This window comes from Corvus kubaryi, unplaced genomic scaffold (assembly GCF_017639235.1).
Source record: "Corvus kubaryi isolate FWS band 111438036 unplaced genomic scaffold, C.kubaryi_AGA036_p1.0 37387, whole genome shotgun sequence".
Taxonomy (NCBI): Eukaryota; Metazoa; Chordata; class Aves; order Passeriformes; family Corvidae; genus Corvus; species Corvus kubaryi.
Genome location: NW_024581129.1, coordinates 9,250,420 through 9,271,119, shown reverse-complemented (window position 1 = coordinate 9,271,119; position 20,700 = coordinate 9,250,420). Strand labels below are relative to the sequence as shown.

At 37.0% G+C, this 20,700-nt stretch overlaps 1 protein-coding gene across 3 annotated transcripts in view; it reads left to right on the top strand.

The window, feature by feature from the left end:
* The window catches only part of PARN (poly(A)-specific ribonuclease), a 47,955-nt gene extending 30,757 nt beyond the window's left edge, over nt 1–17,198 (top strand). For all 3 annotated transcript variants that reach the window (XM_042037195.1, XM_042037197.1, XM_042037196.1), the window contains 3 exons: nt 8,981–9,170; nt 15,265–15,458; nt 17,046–17,198. In XM_042037195.1, the coding sequence (XP_041893129.1) occupies nt 8,981–9,170; nt 15,265–15,458; nt 17,046–17,098 (437 nt within the window). In that variant the 3' untranslated portion in view covers nt 17,099–17,198. The remainder of the gene's footprint in view (nt 1–8,980; nt 9,171–15,264; nt 15,459–17,045) is intronic.
* The last annotated feature ends 3,502 nt before the right edge of the window (nt 17,199–20,700 follow it).

Sequence of the window (20,700 nt, the reverse complement as noted above, 5' to 3'; positions counted from 1 at the left end):
AATGAGAAGTTCCAGATAAAGAATTATGTCAAATAAAGCCTTCCTAGATGGTGCTACAGTAAATTTGCCATTGCTGTCACCTCAGTTACTTAGCCATTGTGTAAATGCTTGGCATATACATTATCACCACTACTTTTTTTGTTGTTATTGTTCTGTTGTTTGGCTTGGTTTTGTTTTTTTTCTTGTTTTCATTATAGCAGCTACATATTTTGGAAAAAACTGAATGTCTACAAAATACTGAAACTGAATCTTTCTGGCACTGTTCTGTGTCTTTTTTTCTGTTTTGACAAACAGGGAGGCTTGTCCTGTGGCCTGTGTGCTGGGAAACGTTATTTGTTTGAAAGCTCAAGTGATTATAGTCTTTCATAGGTTTTTATGAAATCAGGTTAGTGGAAGCTCATATACTGAAAGCAGTGAGCCAACCAAGCTGATAAACTATAGCAACCTCAATTACCAAAAATTGTGTGATTTTTACTGTAAAATTGCTTAAAATTCTTGGTATTTTGTTGGCTTGGGGTTTTTTTTCTGTAATAAATACATCATAAAATCAATTTTGTTATTCCATTTCCTGATCTTAAATTCTTTAATGAACTGTTTAGGTAATAAAAGTCACTGTTTGTATTTGTGATTTAGCGAGATGTGCTTAAGTGAAGAACCTAGGAAAAACTAATAATGTGGCCAGTTTATTAACCTGTTTATATAAATGTCTGCATCTTCTGGACTTTATAAAAAGCCTTGGGGGCCTGTGAAACAATATGAATACAAGGCAAGATGTTGCTACAGGTGTGCTTCTATGCTTACCTCTTAGAGAGGTTTCTGACTTTGAGCTGGTATTAATACATATAGTTAAGAAAACATGAGTGCAACAAAAACATCTGTGGGACATAAATGGATCAAGGACATGAAGAGTGTATGGAAGTTTCCCCTAAAGTGTTCAGATTTCCATAATAGATGAGTCTTAAGCACTGTAAAAACATCCAGACTTACTTTGCATCTTTATAATAAGGAACTGGTGTGTGAAAAAGCAACGAAAATGGGACTGGTTTTGTAATTATCTGCATGGAGCGTTAAGTGATTCTGGGTCTATCAGATTCTGAAACCCAGTTCATACCTGGGAGGTGTCTTTATTTCTCTGTTGCAGCAGTGATCAAATACTGGATATTTGTCTGAACTAACATAAAGTTAGAGACTTGAACAGCAGATCGTTTAAAGACTGATCTGCTGTCCTCCCTTGATGTGCATGCTCAAGATAACCAGTTAGTGAATCTACCTGGTTTCTTAACAATTTATCTCCAATGCCTTTTAATTTTGTTCAGCTTCATAGATGTTACAAGACAACTTGAAATATGATTTGTCTATACTACTAGTTTTGTGTAACTGTATCTAAGGGTAGTATTGAAATTGTGATAGTTGTCTTTCATATTTCAAATAATTAATTATCATGCTTAACCTTTAGCAGACCTCTCAAAATGTGGCACTTTGCATAAGCTGTTTCTGCTATGCTATGCTGTTTCTGTTGCATCTAACTCCCCTGGCTTCAGTATTTTAAATGGGCTAAAAACTTCTTCATCAGTACCCTGGGAATGTATTGGATTTCTCACAGATTCAAAAATCCGGTTTGAGTGTGTAGGGAATAAAATGTATCTCTTCATCCCCCAGTGCTCTTTAAAACAATGTTCCTGAGTTAGGTAATATCATGGATGGTAACCATTAAAACCTAGTCCAAAACTGATTGATATAACATTGGTCCATTAGATTTTCTATTTATGAAATATACATTTGATTAGCTGAATTCAGCTAATGAGCAGCTCCTCAAATTTCATGTGGTAATCAGTAGTGTTTATGTGGCCAGGGAGAATATGCATTCCAATTTTTTAATTGTTAAAGTGTTACCCTGAAGGACCTATGAATCTTTCATAATATAGAAAGACTTGTTTCCTCTTCCACTTATTTTCCTCTGAAAAACTAAGTAGGGAAAAGGGCAGTATTTTTATGGGCAATTTTGGAGCTGCTTCTAACTTTCCAACTGAATATGGCATGCTTAAAACGCACAAACCAGAAGCCTTGGGAAACAGGAGTCAAATGCCTTAAACTTCTCATTTTGCTGCTTATAGTAATGTCCAAGAATCTTCACTTTATTTGGTTATTCATGCACTCACACATTGGCAGTCTCTCCGATTTATTATGCATAGAAAAGGTTTGTCCTTGTATAAAATCAGATTGCTCTCTATAGCTTGAAGTGGAAGCTGCAGCCTGACAAATGCAAGGGAACAGTTGCACAGTCACCCTGCTGTGCCTGTCTGTGCCAGCTGGACCTGATCCTTGCCAGGGGAAGGTTCTTGGCTTCCAGTGGGCTCTGTGTCACTCTTACTGTTGGACTGCCACAATGTCATCTTAAAGCCAGTAACAGGTTAATGACAGTGGCGGTTTAAATGGCTCTAATTTGTCTAGCTTTTTGCAATATGCTGTGCTGTAAACTGATTTCCAGGCTATAAGCACCTGAAAACTATAATGGGCAGTAAACACAATCTATGTTCTGTTGGGATTTGCTGTTCAAAGTAGGTAGTTAAAAAGAATTGATTAAATGGTTGATATTCCTTTAGTTGGACATCTGGGAGACAAAACTTTCTGTTGCCAAGTTGCACTGCAAGTGGTCTCAGCATTTCTGTCAAATGTGAAGCACGTACTTGTGAAGTGTGTGGTAAAAGATAAACACTGTGCACTCTTAGAGCTGATGAACACAAGAAACTTCAGAACTAACTTTTGGCTTACAACTTCTGGCTCTTAAGATTCCTGTCTTGCTAGATAAGTTTGCCTTTGGATTCTGTTCAGCTTTGTGTGTTTATAAAGTTGGCCTTTCATTTGGAGAGGTTTATATGGAGTAAGTGCTGTTTCAATGATCCTGTGACTTACAAGGGTCTAGACTTCATCCAAATAGTCTGGAAATGGTGGGAAAAATGGGAGAGACTTCAGCTTGTCTTAACTGTCAAGTAAGCCCAGTATTTTATTTTAATGAATAGGTTGGTATAACCTGAAGTATTTGTGTTTCAACCACTTCAGCCCCTCAACTGTTCTGTGCAGTTAACTTTGAGAGTCCTCAGTGAATGCTTTGAATCGATGTTAAGCTCTTGTTTTTCATGGTTTCCTTGAATTTTGTTGTCATCCAACTTCGACTGTTCAGGTTGCTGGTCTAAAAAGAACCTTGATAGACTCTTAAAGGGAGGTTCCTGTAGATGTCTTTGCGCTTGTGGAGTCTTTATAGGCCATCTAAAATGTACTCTTAAAAACCACTGGTACTTGGAATGGGTTAATTTTTAAAACATGGGCAAGTCTTATAAATATGTTTAAAGTTTTAAAGTGCTTGAAAATAAAATTGGGCTTCTGAGACATTTTACATGATTATATGTTAATGAAAATAATGGACAAATTTATCAGTGGTACCTCAAAAATACACCTCAATTATTTTCCGTTAGCAGCCAACACGTGCACTTAATTCCCTTTACCTAAGGCTTAGGTGCAGTTTAATAATATCTCTATTTTCGTTATGAATAACTTCTGCAGTATTTTAAGACCACTGGTTCAACTTTGAAGTAATTTTAACCTGAGAATCTTCCTGAGAATGTGTTTCTTGCTGGTTTAAAATGCAGTAAATATACTTAACCTGAAATTTTAAATACATATGGAAAGCAACTGCTTGTCATAAATGGCAAGCATTGAAGTAATGTTAAGTTATTCCATGTGTTGGTGCCCTGATACATGAGCTCATACAGAATTTAGTGTGTGCAGGATATCTTCTTCCTCTCGGCATTGAGAAGCCCAGTGCATTCAGACAGCAGGGGAGCAATGGACTAAAGCAGGTGCAGCAGCTGGAATTGTGACTGCCTTTCAGTGATTTGTGTTTAAATCGTTAATCTTTCTGAACTTCTGAGTTTCTCAGACAGGGCTGGACTTTATGGTTTATAAGTGTTCTCTGAGGTTTACTATAGAGCTTTTTATTTAGCATGAGTGCTTACCACCACAGTTTAAATATCTAAAAAGTAATTTGAGATTGTGTGTGTATCAGTCCCTCCTCACTGAATTTGGGGAAAGTGCACGTAGTAGATTCTGTATTACCCAAAGTCTGAAAAATTACATTTCATATGACTGTGTACTCAGCAATAAGTTAATGTGAAATTCATGCCAGATACATTCTGAGGGGAGGTTATAGCCAGGTGAGGGTCGGTCTCTTCTCCCAGGTAACAAGCGATAGAACAAGGGGAAATGGCCTCCAGATGCACCAAGAGAGGTTTAGGTTGGATATTAGGGGAAATTTCTTAACTGAAAGTGTTGTCAAGCATTGGAACAGGCTGCCCAGGGAAGCAGTGGAGTCACCATCCCTGGAGGTATTTAAAAGAGTGGGACCAGGTGGTTTGGAGCAGTGGCTAGGGAGCAGAACACAGGGTACTCCCATTTGGTACCAAGGTGAAATCAGCTGTGGGGCCAGACTGTGCCCATTTCTGTGTGAAAGTCCTGCAGGTCTGAGCTCTCTGAGCTTTGAGTAATAATAGACATGGAGAATTTCTGACTAGAATGGAAATGTTCTAAACACATTACGCTTTTAATTTGTAGGTACACAGATATGAACACTTCACTAGCAATCCTGGGAGTAAAAATTTTCTAGTGTTTATTTAAAATCATTTCTGCAGTGGATGCAGGGATTGAGATGTGGTGAATTTCAGCTTGTGGTGTTCAGGAATCTCAACTGCAGCAGGAAAATGAATTACTGAATTACAGTGGAACCTGTGGTATAAATCATATTAGAGATAGCTATTTTACAACATCTAGCACTACTGATGTGATATTAAGAGGACAGATTATAGACTTGCCTTTAAGGCACCTGCAGCTGTATTTTTTTCTCATCAGCTAATAAATAAACAAAACAAACAAAAAACCACCCCAAACCCCAAATGCCCTTTGTCCTCCGTAAGTTCGAACAGGGCTTTTTCTTAACATTGGAAGTCTTGTGACTGCCTTTTCATTTGATTTGGATTTTTTGAAATGAGTTGAAACAAAAGCTGTGAAATGTATTAATTACTGAGGTAATTAGCAGGGTGCAAAGGTTAAGTAGCTTGAATTCTTTCGGTAATTAAATAACTTCATCTGTAAGGGAGTTAAAGTCCTTTAGAACAATCTACATACATGTGCATAGCATGAAATGTCTCAGTGGACTTACACTATCATCTCTCTTTTTTGTTGAGGGAAATATTTTAAGTTTAAGCATTGCATAAGGATCCTTCCTCTTTCTTTGGCATGCTTTGTACTTAGTACTTTATCTTTCTTCTGTAAAACCACTTTCTTTCAGACTACCTGTCCATTTTCCCCTGTTATCCAGCATGGAGGTTTAAAGCCTCATTTTGGTTTGCTGTCTAACTTGCCATCCTCCTTTGCAAGGTGAAGAGCTGCTTTGTCACTGCATTAATACTGCTCCTTGCTCTGCATTCAGATACCAAGAGAGATGACCACCTTTGTACAACACTCTTTTTTGGGCACCTTCAATCTTAAACTGATACAGGAGAGGAAAACAAAGGGATGAGCAGCACCATGTACAAATTGGTGTTACCAGTTTGGGTACAGCCTGCAGATAGTTCCTATTATCAAGTATACTTAAGAGACTCTGGTCTAACTAATTAGTCATGTGTGTTAACATTTTGATGCCTTGCAGCAGAAATTGTCCAGGTATGCTTGAAAGACTGAAAACTGTATATAGGCTAACAAAAAGGGCCATTAATATTACAATGACAATTTCACTAATATTTAACATAATGTAGTTGAATTCTGCTTATGCCTTGATAATGTCCACGGTTATGTGATCATGTACTGTTTCTTTAGGATTTATGGCTTCTCTGGGAATATGTTTGTACATTTGCTGTGGAGGAGCTCAGCCCTGAATGTTCTATAGGGGACACTTTAATTCCATTTAGGTTAATTAAAAAGATGCCTTCTAATTTGGGATCTTGAGTCTTCTGCTTTCTGTGTATAAAATAGGCACACAGCACTGCTGCTTCCACTCCTGAGTTTTACTTTGAAATAGTGGACTATACATGTGCACTTTTGTCATCATGGCAAGCATCATGATTGTTACATGGCATGAATAGCCCTAGTAGTCAATAAATAAGGCTGTGGAACCATACAGTGAGTATTGAGAGTAAAACAAAACACTAACTTAGCTACTCACTAATTTCACACTGTTGCTCTGGCTGCGGCAATGGTCCCATGTTTTAAGTAGAACATGATCAGATAAGATTAATGCAGCATCGATACAGTGGTCACTTAAAGGCTTCACAGGTGAAATTTTACTTCAATATTTCATAAGCTTAAGTGTTTAGTATTGCAGCCTTAATCTGTATAGCTCTGTGTGTTTATTGTATTTGTATATTGTGGCTTTTTCTTTTACCTACACAGTTCACCAACATATTTGTCTATTTATTAAGAGGCTTAATATTGTCAGTGTCCATCTGTCAGGATGTTGCTCTGCATAAAAGCAAGGACTTGGCAAAAGGGTATCTTTGTACACATTCCTCTTGGACCACTCAATGACAGTCAGCCTGTTCAATGTCTTCCCTAGTAACAAGGGAAGGTGCCATCCTCTAGAAATGCTTTTCCTAAAATAATTTGCAATTACTGTTATTCTGCTATGAGACACAAACTTTAGGGCTGCAAGTAATGTGAAATGGCAGCCATGTGGTGTTGGTAACTAGGTCAGGTTTCTCACAGAAAGATTTTTCTCATCTCTTACAATTTAAGGAAATAAGTAAATAGCCCCCCTGAGTTCTCTTTAGCTTTTTAGAACTCACAGAGCATTCTAGCAATGCATTTCTTCTGCTGGGAGTGCAGAACAATGTAACTGTATTTGCTTTGTTAGGCAATATGGACAGCATTTATCAAAAAAGTATCAGCAAATGTATTAAACTCATACAGGGAGCTGCTCTTTAATTCAAGACCATGAGAGATTTATTTATTTGTGTGGCTCCGTAGACTTCTCCATATGCCTTCATTTCAGTTGTTCAATGATGAAACAATTTATTCAGCACATAACTTTTTATATCGAATATATATGTTATATATGTATATACATATATTTGTGTGTGTATGTGCCATAAGAATGGATTGCTGCAAAATACATGTCATATTTCAAGAAAGCAGCGTTGTCTTTGTTGAAAAATACTGACTCCTGCACAGATTTATTTTAGAATTACCTTTAGGCCTCAAATGATTTGGTTTGGTTTTTTTCCTAAAAAGGGGCTGAGTTTGTTGGGAAATTAAATGGCAGACCCATAACTTTGGTTCATAGCTTGTAGCAAAACAAATAATGTTATTGTGTTTTAACAAATGAGTATGTATCAGATGATCCATGGTAACTTTGTGCTTGATTTTAGCAAGTAAAAACATGCTTGAGTTTAACTAAACAAATTTTACCCTGAGGAATGTCAGCTGGCATGGAGTAAACTCCAGTGAGCCTTATTAATTCATTCATGATGCCTGCAGCATAACTTCATGGGCAATAAATACTGTCCTAATTCTTACAGATCCTGTAACTTCACAGTTCAAAACAAATAGAAGGGGGGTGAAAGGAGGTATGTCTGACACTTGTTGGTTAGTGCAACAATCTCATGGGGCTGTTAATCATAACTACTGATATCTGTACTTGGAATTAAAAGTAAATAGACAACACTCTTGCCTGGTTTTATGTGCATTACAGACATTGAACAGCATCATCTATATACCATGGGAGGTATTATGGATAACTCATTTCACTGTAACACAGCAAATATACAGAATAGATGATCCATCCTGAAAGAGGAGAAAAAAACACGTACTTCCATCCTCCTCACTTTTTCTGAAATTTGATGTTGGAGCTTGCCATTTCATTTGCACCAGACGTAGCACAGAATACCTGTATTTCAAACAGCTCAGCTAGAATCCAAAAGTTGGATATGCATCTGAAATTGCTCAAAAAAAATTGAAAGTGCGTAATAACATCAGGATTTTGTCTCCACTACAATTGCAGTATTTTAAAATGTGCAAAAAAACAATCTGAGGTTTGGGGTGGTTTGTTTTGTTTTACATTTAAACTGGTTTACTGGTTGGTTTACAATACTTTCTTTCAGAGAGCTAGGCTGAAAGCAGCAGAAGACACCAGTTGACTGTCAGTTTAATTTGCTGATTCATCTGTTACAGGGATGGCATCAGGCCAGAGCTTGGCTCACAGACTAAAGGCTGAGAGCTGTGAAGATGCTGGGACTTGAAGGAATGTTGTTAAATTGTTACTGAGTGGAGGCAGTGAAAGTTTTTGTCTTTAGTTTTGAAGTGCTTCTAATTTTGCATTGACAGAAATCTTTTCTACCTTGAACTTGCAGTCTTTTTTAGTTGAAGGGAGATCAGACATCAGAAAGATACAAGGATGGAACAGCTGGCTATTAGTTAAGTGCTTCTTCCATGGATATCTTGTGCAACCAAAAATGCAGCTCAAATAAGCTTATGTTTCACAGCAATCAAACAGAGTTTTGGCAAAGGCTTTGCAAATGTCGTCTTTTCCTGGCAGACTTGCAAAATAAACCTGCTGGGTTAAGTAATGAGACTAAAAGGGAAAAAATCCTGGAAATCTTTTCTTGCCAACAAGCAATCTGGAAGAGGGTTACGACTGAAGAATTGATAGTTTCTAATTTAAAAGAAACGTCTTAAGCAGATTTAACTCTTTTTGCACAAAGTCTGACTTTGAGAAGAGCTTTGAGCATCTAATTCAGAGAGAGTGACTTTTGGAGAGCATGGCATTTTGGGTTTGTTTTGGTTTGTTTTTTAATTGCTAACAATGGAACTAAAAAGTGTTTTATGAACAGAACAAATAGCTTGCAGCCTTCTGCTTTTCAAAACAAGTTATTTCAGGAGAGGGCATGCTGTCATTTAAGTGTTTTGTATATAACATCATCCTTCTTCTCCATAGCTGTAAACACCAGCCGGTATGCTGAAAGTTATAGGATCCAGACATATGCAGAATATGTGGAGAAAAAACATGAAGAAAAACAGGCCAAGAGAAAATGTACAGAAGATAGTTGGAAGGAGATGGAGAGGAAGAGGTTAAAAACCCAGTGCACACCTTACGTTTCCCCGAGTCGATACTACTGCGTTAACAGGTGAGATGTCTGTGCTGCCAGCTCATGTTCTTACTGCACTTCTATTCAAAATCTAACAATTTTCAGGTAGTTCTTAACTAACACAGGACACTTTTCTGTATATATTTCTTTGCATATAAATCAGTAGTGGTGTATCAGCTATCACAAGATTATAGGTAAAGGAACAGAGGGAATTTCATCACAAATGTGGTTAGACAGATTTCTAAATTCTGGGATCTTGAGGGCAGGTTGCATCACAGCTTCTGAGCTTGATGTAGCAGCACCATTTCGTATAACCAAAATAAAAAAATTATTTTCTTTATTCATATGACACTTGTAGATGGCTTGTGTCATGTGGATACTTAGCTGTCATCATATATCCTTGTAAAGACCATGTTGGTTTTGGACTTTCTGTGGTGATAATAGTGCCACAAAGAAGGGTATAAATTCCCTTCTAGAGCAGTCCTGATGAAGTTGTCCATATGCTTCAGAAACAGGATAGCAAATGATGATACTTGCATGGTGTTAAACTTCTAGTAGAAAACTTGAAAAAGGTTTTAGTTCATTATTTAGGGGCAAAATTAAGTCAGGACATGCCACTTTTGGTTCTGGTACAGTATGTTTCCTGTGTTGCTGTGTGTATTTCTTGTTCCATTTTTACTTTCTGATATTAATGACAGGTTTTGGATATGATGGTAGCAGGTAGCTTTTTTCTCAGTCATCTGTGTAGCTGAGCATGTGAAGAGTTTTTCAGTGTTAATATGATTGTATAAATAACCCATCAAGTTATTGCCATTCTTCCCCCCTCCCTTCTCCTGCACTGTCCCCCCAGTTCCATCAATTCTATATGAGAATTAGTTTAAGTAGAGTGTATAAGTTACATTTCTCTAAGCTTATGTTTTGGTTTCGTTTGGGGGGGGTTTGTTTCTCCTTTTCTTCCCTGCTCCATAGTTAGACAAACCAAATATGGTGGTCATAAAACCGGTGCTGAGGTATTTCTGCTTTATCTTTCTTGGAAATGTTACATTAAGTTCTAGTTCTCATTATATCTTCCTGTAAATGTTAATCTGTTGTGTAACAAATTTGCTGAACTTTTTCTGTTCTTCTCATGACCTTATGATTTTGCAGGTGTGTATTTTGGCCAGCTGTCAGATGTTCATGGCTTTTGTCATGGTGGGAATTCTAAATGTGCTATAGACATGTTTGATTCCAAAAAACATATGGAGGAAGCTGATGATAAAGTCCATATGAAATGAAGTTAGTTTAATTGAACTGTTGTACTTAGGAAGCGTGGAGAGTACATGCTGTGAGGAGCTGAGGAGCTTTAAGGATTGTCCTGGCACTAGCCTGCACGTGGCTAAGGCTTAGGGCTGTAACTAAGGCAGTAAACTATTAAACAGTGTGGAAACACTTACTGCTCCTTGAGTTTGCTGCAAAGAAATACTAAGTCCTAGTTTTGTTTCTGCCAGAGGAAGTGTCTCCTCTCAATGGGCGTTGGGTTTTGGGTACCTCACAGGTTCCAGTCAGATGGTAACGGTGGCAGCTTATGGAGAACAGGAAATACAGAAAGCTGATTTGCTGTTGTCTTGCAAAGAAGTTTAAGGTCCACACAAATGTGTAATTTGGAAAATTGCTGAACAAAATTTTCAGTAAATTCTTTCCTTAAAAGTTTGACATACCCCAAAGGGTTGTTTGTCTAAGCAATCCTCCTACTCTCCTTGAAAATTTTTAATATATTTTTTCATCTAGTGTTAAAAAATTCTACAAGTAGCTTTTTGTTTTTACATGATCAACATTTTGATATCCTTGGATAGCAGCCTTTATTTTGTTGAGAGATCTTCTTTTGTAATTGGTGTTACATAAATTTTTGTTCTTTTATTATTCCATTAATAAAGTGATTTGGTTCTGTCCCAAATTCCTTCTCATGCAGGTCTTTTGACATGTTTTTCTTAATTTATTTTTATTTGCTACTAGTTATATTTTATTCTTTTGTCAATTTATATTTTGTAAATGCTTCCTCTGAAGTGTAATCTGATTAGATAGAATGTGGAACTGCAAACCATGGTATTTCATGTCACTCAAGATGAACACTTTATTTTTCCAGACAAAGGTATATAAAAATACTTATATATAAAGGTATGTAAAATATTTATATTTTATATATTCCATAATAATTTTATGTAAAATATAATATCAATATTTATATAAACAATTAGGACAGATTTATATGTGTATGCATGTATAAATGTGTATGTTTGTCCAGATTAGTTGAAGTCATATCTAGTTGAGCACTCAGTACTGTGATGTATCTAGCAGCTGATCCCTTATAATAGCTTCATGTTACTGCATCCTTTATTTATTTATTATTTAATAAGCTTGCTGCATCAGCTTCTGCCAAGGAGCACAGCTGCAGAATAGCTGCTTGTCTCCATGATGACAATATGTCCTGGCTACTTTTTCATAGAGTAAGGAAGTTGTTGGGTATTTCTTGTGAGGAACTTTTGTCTTAAATTGACAGATTGATAAGTATGTAACAAAGGTTCTTTAATTCTTGTCTTATTGATAAAACTGTAGTCCTATATTGTAGAGGACCTTCTCTTCAGAAAATAAAGTTTATTAGTAGCAGTCACAAGGTAAAATTATTTATAATTAATATATATTCCTTGCATGTAACTTAATACTACTGCTAAATAGAAAAATTTATTTCAATGGAAATATGCCTAATTATTGATATACAATGGAGAAGTAGAGGAAAAACTGCTTCATTTGACAAAACTTCAAATAGTAAATAAGATCCCCTTGTCTAAAGCTGTTGCTATTCAGAACACACTTAGGAAACAGATGGAACTGGCTATGTTGTGCTTAGCAAATGTCTGCCTGCCAGCTCTGCCATGACTGTTAAATGCATGGCTTTAAGTTTTTCCTTAGCAAAATAGTGTTAAACCATAGCAGGAAAAGTCAAATAGGGTATGCTCTATGGAAAACTAGGTGTCCTGCTCTATTTGTACTTATTTATTCTCCTAATCATCATCTAGGAGTAGTAAAATAGGATAAGGCCAATGGCAAAAGACTCGTATGAAGTACAGGAAAGGGATACATCACTTTGCCTTACAAATATTCTATCTAAAACTATGAATGCTGCATCTTCTGTCAAGTCAGGGTGCTGTTTGTAGCACCACTTCCTTGAATGTCTTCATTTTGCCAAAGATTATCTAATTTTTGGAATGTTCAAGTGTTTCTACCGATGATTCTTTTGTTTTTTTACAGAAATGTTTGTTTATAGTGGTTTATTACCCACTGAAGAATAATAATTGGCAGAAGCTGAGGTATTAAGGGTATAGATAACAAATATTGCAAGCAAATTATTGTAGTATTCCTGTGTTGTAGTGTTATTTCAGGTGATTTCACCTGCTCTTAAGCTGAAATGACTGATTTTTATGATGGATCAGTATCTACTCCCTACACCCCTCAATGTTGTTTTGAGTGTCAAGAGAACTTAGGTTTCTGTGTAAGTGAAATTTATTTGTAGTTCCACATATATCCAGGCCAGTTTCAAATGCCTTGTTGTGATGAAGTGTTTCTTTTAAAACTCAGATATGCTTTCCCAAAACAGAAAATGTTCAATGCTACATGATCATAATTGTTTTCCTATCTTTTGCCCCCCTCCACTTGCTGATTCTTTCAATTTAATTACCGTGGTACTAGTTGGATTGCTGCTATTTAGTACCTCTTGAAATAGATTCTCTAGAAAATAAATACAGTTTTTGCCTGGATAGCTGTTGTACAGGTGTTACGTAGTTAGAGGATGGTGTAAATCTGTGTCTCTGAATGGTTCAGGTATCCAGACAGTTGAGGATCATAAAAGATATCTGTCTGCATTGGACAACGACTGAGGCTATTATTGTGCTTAAATCTTTAACTTTGTTCAGTTGTTTCTCAGCTGAATCAGGAAGTTGAGGCAGATATGTGGACACATCCAAAATAAGTGTTACAATTAGAAAAGTGAACTGAGTGGTGCTCTAACTCGTATATGCAACCATACTCATTTACTACTAAGTGCATAAATAATGTTGCTGTAATCTTGAATCTTATTTTAGGTTAAAGAAGAAAAAGATGTAAAAAAATTAAGCCTTTCACCTTTAGAAGCCATGCAATCAATAAATGAATATAAAATAAAATTAGTATTTTGGGAGAAAGCAAGAAGTCAATGGTTCTTCATTATAAAATATGTTTATTTTGTACTGCCACTTTTTGGTGGTGGGTTTTTTTTTCCCCTTAAGATATCTGCAGGAGGACCATAAGGCCTAAAATTAATTTTTATGTTGTACTTTGGTACCCAGCTAAATGTGCAGTGATGGTCAAGAACTTGTTTCTCTTTATTTGCAATAATTTCATGAGAGTCATAAGTTAGAAAAAGGTAAATTCAGCCATGAGACCATTCAAGAAGGGATCTTCTTCCTACCGTGAGTCCAAGTTCCCTCCTGAGAGCCAAGTGCTCCTCATATGTCTGAAGAAATCCTGGGATCAGAATTTATGGCTCCTGAGTTTTTTCTTCCTAATGTATTTTTCAGAATGGCTTTCCCCAAAGTAGAATTCTTACAGGCTTTTCTAAACTATATTTTTTAAAAATAGTAGTTTTTCATTTCCTAAATACTCCTTCTTCCCTAGACTTTTTTCTTTCTGACCCTAGTTTTTGCCTGTTTTGCAATATTGAAGTGTGTACATAGGATTAACAATTCTATCCAGCTTTTTAGCTTCCATCTTTTTATTGGTGGTAGTTGTGGTATGACTCACAATGATGATTTGTAAGAAATCATGCAAGAAGGCCTTCTGTGTGTGAATGTTTGGAGCAAAAACCAGCTATTCATCAAAGTAAATGGTGTTTGTGCTCCTAAAGTGGAAGCAAGAGCATGAGATGTAATCATATGTTTCATCTTTGTTTATTGCCTTTGGACATCCCAGACAGAGTCTGTTTTAAGTTGCAAAATGTTCAGCTGAAAAAATTCCATTTCAAAGCCAAAACTATACTACAAAATTTAACAGTTCTTCCTTTGGCTGAAACCTTATTGAAACACCATAATTCCCTGCTGTTGATTAAAAAGAAAAAAAATACCTTGTAAGGCTTTGTTTTATAACTTAGTATTAATATTTATTTAACTCACAGGATTGAACATGGCTTAGATGCATACAGCCATGTTGTATAGTTCTAATTTAAAAATGGAAGTTTATAAGTCTAAAACTACATTTTTTAATTGGTTGTTCTAAAAGCGTTATATTAGACATTTAAGTAGCTGGTGTTTACATATCTAGAGGTTCATAATGGGAACTGTTTTTTAATTAGCCCCCTTGCTACTGCATTCTTTATTATACTCATGCTAATTTGGTTTTAATATTGTCATTTGTCTTTTAAGGAAGTTTAACAATAGCATTCCAGTGGAACGAAAGCCTACCCAGGGTTATTCCTGGGTGCGCCGAATGAAGTGGAGCTCTAAGTTCATCTTTATACTGTGTTAGTCAGGCTTCATTCAAGTGCTGCTAATGAAATGAGTGTGCAATTTTTTGTGCTTTTTATTTTACCAGCCCCACGAATAATAGGACTCTTAAAGCCGGATTTAAAGTTTTTATATGGAGCTTGATGGTTTTCTCTACCTTTATATAGAAATGCTTTTAAAACTACTTGTAGTTCCAGGAGAGAGGATGAAGTTAGCATGTAGAATCCTTCAATATCAAGATGTGCTTTTGAGGCTTCAGTTGTACGTAATTTGGTGTCTATTGACAGTGCTTTACAAGAGCTTGCATAACTATGAGAATAAAATGTAAAACTGTGCAGGGATAGAGAACTGATTTAATTACATTTCAGATGAGTGATCTCATCAGAATAGCAGCTAAATTTGAGATATCGATACTACAAAGAATGAATACCTTGATCTACATAAGATTGGATTAGATAGTAAATTTATGGAAGTCAGATCTTCCAGATAATGTAATTTCATGGTACACCACTTATGACAGTTTATTTTTCTACCTTCATAAGCATTTAATAGATGTACAACAACGTGTACCTATGTAATAGTTACTCTTGACTTTTCATGATCATCTTTCTTCTGTGTTCCAGTTTTACAGGTACCAGTACAGTGGGAAAGAGAAGCATGAGTCCTATTGAGGAAGAAACTGGTTCTGATGATATGGAAGAGGGAGAAGGCCAAGGTCCAGAAAATGATCAGGCAGACTCCTGTGCAGAGTCCCTTCCAGATGGTAAGAAGAGACCCAAAAAGTTGAAAAAGATCAAGACAGAGCAAGTTCCAGCAGGTAAGTGCAATGTTCATGCACATGGTTTTCTTTTCTGTTTGAAAGTGTCCTAGGCCTGAACAGAACTGAAAATGTTTTCTTGAAAGTCTTCACTTCGAGCAGTAACTTACTTCTTTACATTCCAAGTTCTTCTTGACACTGAAGACGGCATCATACAAAAATTGTGAAAAAACTCAACAAACGAACCCAAAACAACATCAAAAAGCAAAGAACTCACTCCAAACCAAAAAACTCAAAACCAATGAAAACCCAGTCTGACACCAACCAAAGAAAGGAATCAGAATGTAGTTGTTTTATTACTTCTGCTAACTTTCTTCCTTAAAAGAAAGCTTTTTGAATATTTTTTTAGCTATTCTTAACATTTTTTAATGTGACTTTGTAGTTAAAGTTACTCAATGTGTTTTGCATGTCATAAGCAAAATTGAAGGCACTCTGTTTTGATGTATGCATTAATACATGCAATGTTCTGTGTGGTGTTTGTAGCCATAACCTTTATTGTGATTTATTTGGCTGAAGACTTTTCACCTAGGGTTGAAGTGAAGGTGGGTGTTTTCAGATTTTAATACCTATATATTTTGTTAGTCAAAATATTTGGAAGTGAATGTCTGACTAAATGCAGGCAGGCTACAATCATATGATGATGTTTCACCTGTTAATTTTTTGTAATGTTTTTGTGAGTTATTAGCTTGTACAAAAACCAGGAAATAACTAACCTTAGGTCACATGAATTTAAACTTCAAAAGATTTTATTTTTATTGATCCATTTATTGTTGATTCTATTTCAATGTTTGTTAGTAATTTCTTGCAGAAATTGGACTATAATAAAAATTGTCTTATCTTAATTTGGTCCAGATGACCATACCATATTAGTCATCTGGAGCACTGCCTGCATTGAAGTATATTCAAATATTCATAATTAAAGCTTCATTTCAATATCTGCACTAGCAGCTTTTATCCAGAAAGTGCTATTATATACCAAGCATCCTTTCTCCTGATTTGGTAAAATCTTTCTTAGCTGATTCCAAAGCTGTCCTTGGAAATTGTTTTCGTCTTGTTATTCAGTAGGGCAGTTGGGGCATGTAAGCATATGCAAAATGACAAGAGTGTGTACTGTAATTCTGAGTATAAAATTCAGGCTCTGTGTTTGGCATTATGGGAATATGCGTTATCGGTATTAGTGTGAGTCATCTTTATTCTCCAATTAATTTGGGATGGAAATATTTTTCCCTGTCTTAACAGCCTGAATAAAAATAACGACAAGTACACTTGGGGAAATAGTATTTAACTTTATCATCCCAAAAACTGCAAAACTGAAATTACCTAATTATTAGGGTTAAAAATACAGTATTTACCATTTATGTAAGAAGCCTGAAATGAACCTTTATTTTTTTCCTGTTTCTTTTCTTTTTTTTTTTTTTTTTAAGTGCCTATTCATAAACAGTCTCTTGGTTTCTCTTTATAAATATTGACTTACCAGTAATGTTTCTAGAGCTTCCCTCTACAGGAAAATATGTCTTAATATCCTCTGAAAAAACAAGAAAACCACCAAGCTTGATTTAATTTTTGTTCTATGATTCTGTCTTTTAGGAAGCCTCACAACTAGTTCCACTGGAATTTTTGAGGTCCCTGAAACATGGTAGGAAACAACTGCCTTAACAAGTGGAATTGTTTGAAAGCAGTTAAGAGAATACACCTCTTGGAAGCCATACTTTATTTAAATAAAGTGGTGTTAACAAAGCAGTATGTGTCCTGAAAATCAGTTTAATTATTTTAAACTGTTTCTTGAACAATCACTGTCAATTTTACTTGTGTGTATATCACCTAGTATATGACTTGTCGTTGATCCTGTGAAATCCTTGCTGTTGTAACTGATGTTAGGTTTAAGAAGCAAGACTCAATGTCCTTTTAGTCACCTCCTTTGGCATGCTGGCTATGAACTGTACAACAAGAACTGGCACTCTGTGATTTTGTGCTAGGCCGTTTCCTCTGCTTGGGGAGTTACCACAGCTCTCCTAATATTTAGCTGTTTTTTCAGGCAGCATCAGTATGCTGTCAGCATTCTGGAAACAGGTAGAACTGCAGTTTCATGTATTGCTTTCTACCAGTTACTTTACCTGGGAACATTTTTTTGAATTTCTGTTCTCTACCCCCACCCCCTGTGCAGGTGGTATTCATCTAAATACCAGCATTACACATACCTTACCCTTTCAAAAAACTGTAACTTGAAAGTTTCTCAAACATTATTTTCCTGGTGGGAGGTAGTTTTTCTTTTTCACATCTGTTGTTGTTTCCACTTTTAAATCCTGATTTTGTAAAAAATGTTTTTTGGTACCTGTGATAAACCTGCTAACTGCACCAGCCCTTTATTTGTTTAAAAAAGGATCTGCATTGGTAGATTTCAGAAAATGTTTGATATTTAAATTTTTGTATCATGGAAATAAAACCAAAATATGTATTTCCATAACATGAAAATTAAAGACATTTTCTTAGGAACTGGCTTGTTTTTATTTATTAGCACCTGAAATGGTTTTAGTGAAATCTTTTTTTTTTTCTTTTCTTTCCTTCTTCCTAATATAACAATTTTTTGGCCATCCTGAGTATCAGACCCTTTTGTTTCATGGACTATTTTCAAGATATTTGTGAAATGTAACCAAGAAAAGCAAGCCTGTTGTCGTAAGATTTAAATCGCTCTGTGTTTCCCTTGGAGGGGTGAAAACAAAAGAGTCTACAAATCAGCAAGTTCAAAACCATTGCTGGGTAAGAGTGGAATATTAAGAAGGCTTCATCATACAGTATTTACACTAGAGTGGGAAGCACTGCCATTTAAACATGGAATAACCTGTTTGAAGGTATGTCAAAATTCATGGGTTTTTAAATGATTGTGAACTGGCATTGCAAAGGGAAAAATAATTTCAAGATGTTAAATGTGAAATGTTGCATTTCTAACCTTAGAATACTCCCAGAAGTACTATAATTAAATCGTTTAATAGCAGCTCTATCATCACATTCTCACACTAAAATGTGGGAAAGAAGTCTTGCTATTAGTGATGCAAGGGAAAATTAGTAACTGAACTCTTCTGCTCTCAAGGAGCCAGAGACTTCTCTTCCCCAGGACTCTCTTGACCTTGGGACTAAATACTTAAATCACTTTCATCTTGAGTATCCAAACCAATTTGCAAATTTAATTCTCTGAATATGTGCAACACCTAATAAAAGTTGTATAGAGCATTCATCTCTCTTGGAGGTGATTCAGGTAAATCACACAGTGTTCTCTCCAAATGTTGGAGTGAATTATTAACAGTATATGCTAAAGAACTGGCATAACATGATTTGGGACAGAGCTTAAGAGTCATGATGACAAAAGGCTACAAAAGCATTTAAAGGGATTGTCAGAAGTACAGGTTAAGGGGCAAGGAATTAGCTGCTCAAGAGACACAGAGGGCTGAGCTGACACAGAGAATCCACCTGGAGTCTGTACCCCGAGGCCATTAGGATCTTTTTCACTCTTGAACAGCAATGCTTACATACCTGCAGGGAAAATAGAGGTCTTAATTACATCACAATACAATCCCTTATAACTTGTTTCTTCAGAGTAGGCTACGTACATACTTCACTACAAAGGTTAACAGCTATACCCAGTATTTCTACGTGCCTCCTCTCAGTTGTCATTGTGAGAAGCAGGATGTTACTGATCTCTATCAATAATTAATACTGCTTAAGAAAGCAGGGTTCTTGCATGTCTTAGTCCCCAGATGTGGCTTTTGTCGAGGCGGACATAATAGCACACACTAGTCATAATCCATATTCGAGAGAGATAGAAAAGATTTTTTATTTTCTCTACTGCAATTCTTATACCTCTTCACAAGGGCTGTGGCCTATTGAGATTGGCTGCTTAGCAAACAATGATGAGGCTGTAAAACAATTAGCTATACAAGCAAAGGTATAGTTGCTACGTATTATCCACAAATTCTTCCTTGTACACTCTTAATGTCCCATAACAAGGACATCCTCTCCTTGTGTCTAGAACATCTTCTCTCGTTGATTGTCTTCTTGGCCTTCTCTGTGGGTTTCACTGAAGCTGCAAAATTTCACTGTAATATTTTCATGGGTAAATTCTGACTGTCTTTAGGTCTAACTCTGTGAGGCCCCCAGTCCAGCTGTCAGCCTCATCAACTGATGTCTATCAATAATTAATACCTCTTAAGAAAGCAGGGTTCTTGCATGTCTTAGTCTTTGTGTGTTTGATTTTATCTGTTGATAAGCTGGGTAAGCTACTAAACTGTGCTTGAGGGGGCTGTAATATTTCTAACATTGAATTTGGGTGGACGAGTGTCAGAGGTCAGGGACGGTGGTGTCCTAAGCAGGGACTGGCCCCACTGATCCTGCACCAGGCCTCGCTGTTGTGTGGGGTTTGGTCCACTTCCCTGCACCTTAAATGAAATAATTAATTCTAGGAGGGAAAGAATGTAGCTTAAATTAGATCCACATTTATTTCATAATGTACGTTTAAAATATGTGTGTAGAATTTGTTTTGGGCAAGCAAAGCTGTCATCACTAGTTGTGATGGCTCTGGGGGTTCCTGCTCGCTGGGGGTTTGTGCTGTTAACTGACTTCAGAGGTCACTGAATCACAGAATCTCCTGAGGGTCGTCGAGTCCAGCTCCTGGCCCTGCACCCGGCAGCCCCGAGCCTCCCCCGCGTGCCTGGGAGCGTTGTCCCGGCTCAGCTCGCGCTCGGGTTCTCCGCTCCTCTCCCGCTCCCTTCAGAGCCGGGCGGGCGCTGGCGGCGGGGCCGCCGCCCCTGCCCTCCCCGCCGGCCGTGTGGCGCCGGGGGCTGCAGCCGCCCTGAGGGGTTGTGCCTGTGCCTTCCGACTGTCCGAAGGAGCCAGTATTACCTTGCCTTCGGTAGCGCTGACGTGGAACATTTTCCTCAGCAGCCGTGCAGCTGGGTGGGTTCCTGCTTGGGGCAGGGTCAGGAGCGGCCGGTCCTCACCGCTGGCTCTGAGGGGACGGAGCTGGGGGGACGCTGAGGAGGGTGTAGGAAGCAACAATCAACAATGTATAGAAGCGCTGGAAGATGGCATTGAAGGAAGTGAGGAATTGCCTTGAGAAAATACGGGAATTTTGTGAGGAGTGTTTAAAAAAAAAAAGGGGCACTTGGCAGTGTAGGCCTGAACATGGGAGTATCTGAGGAAATGGTGTGGAGAAACATGAGGGAGGTCTGGCTCAGCAACAAATGAGGTA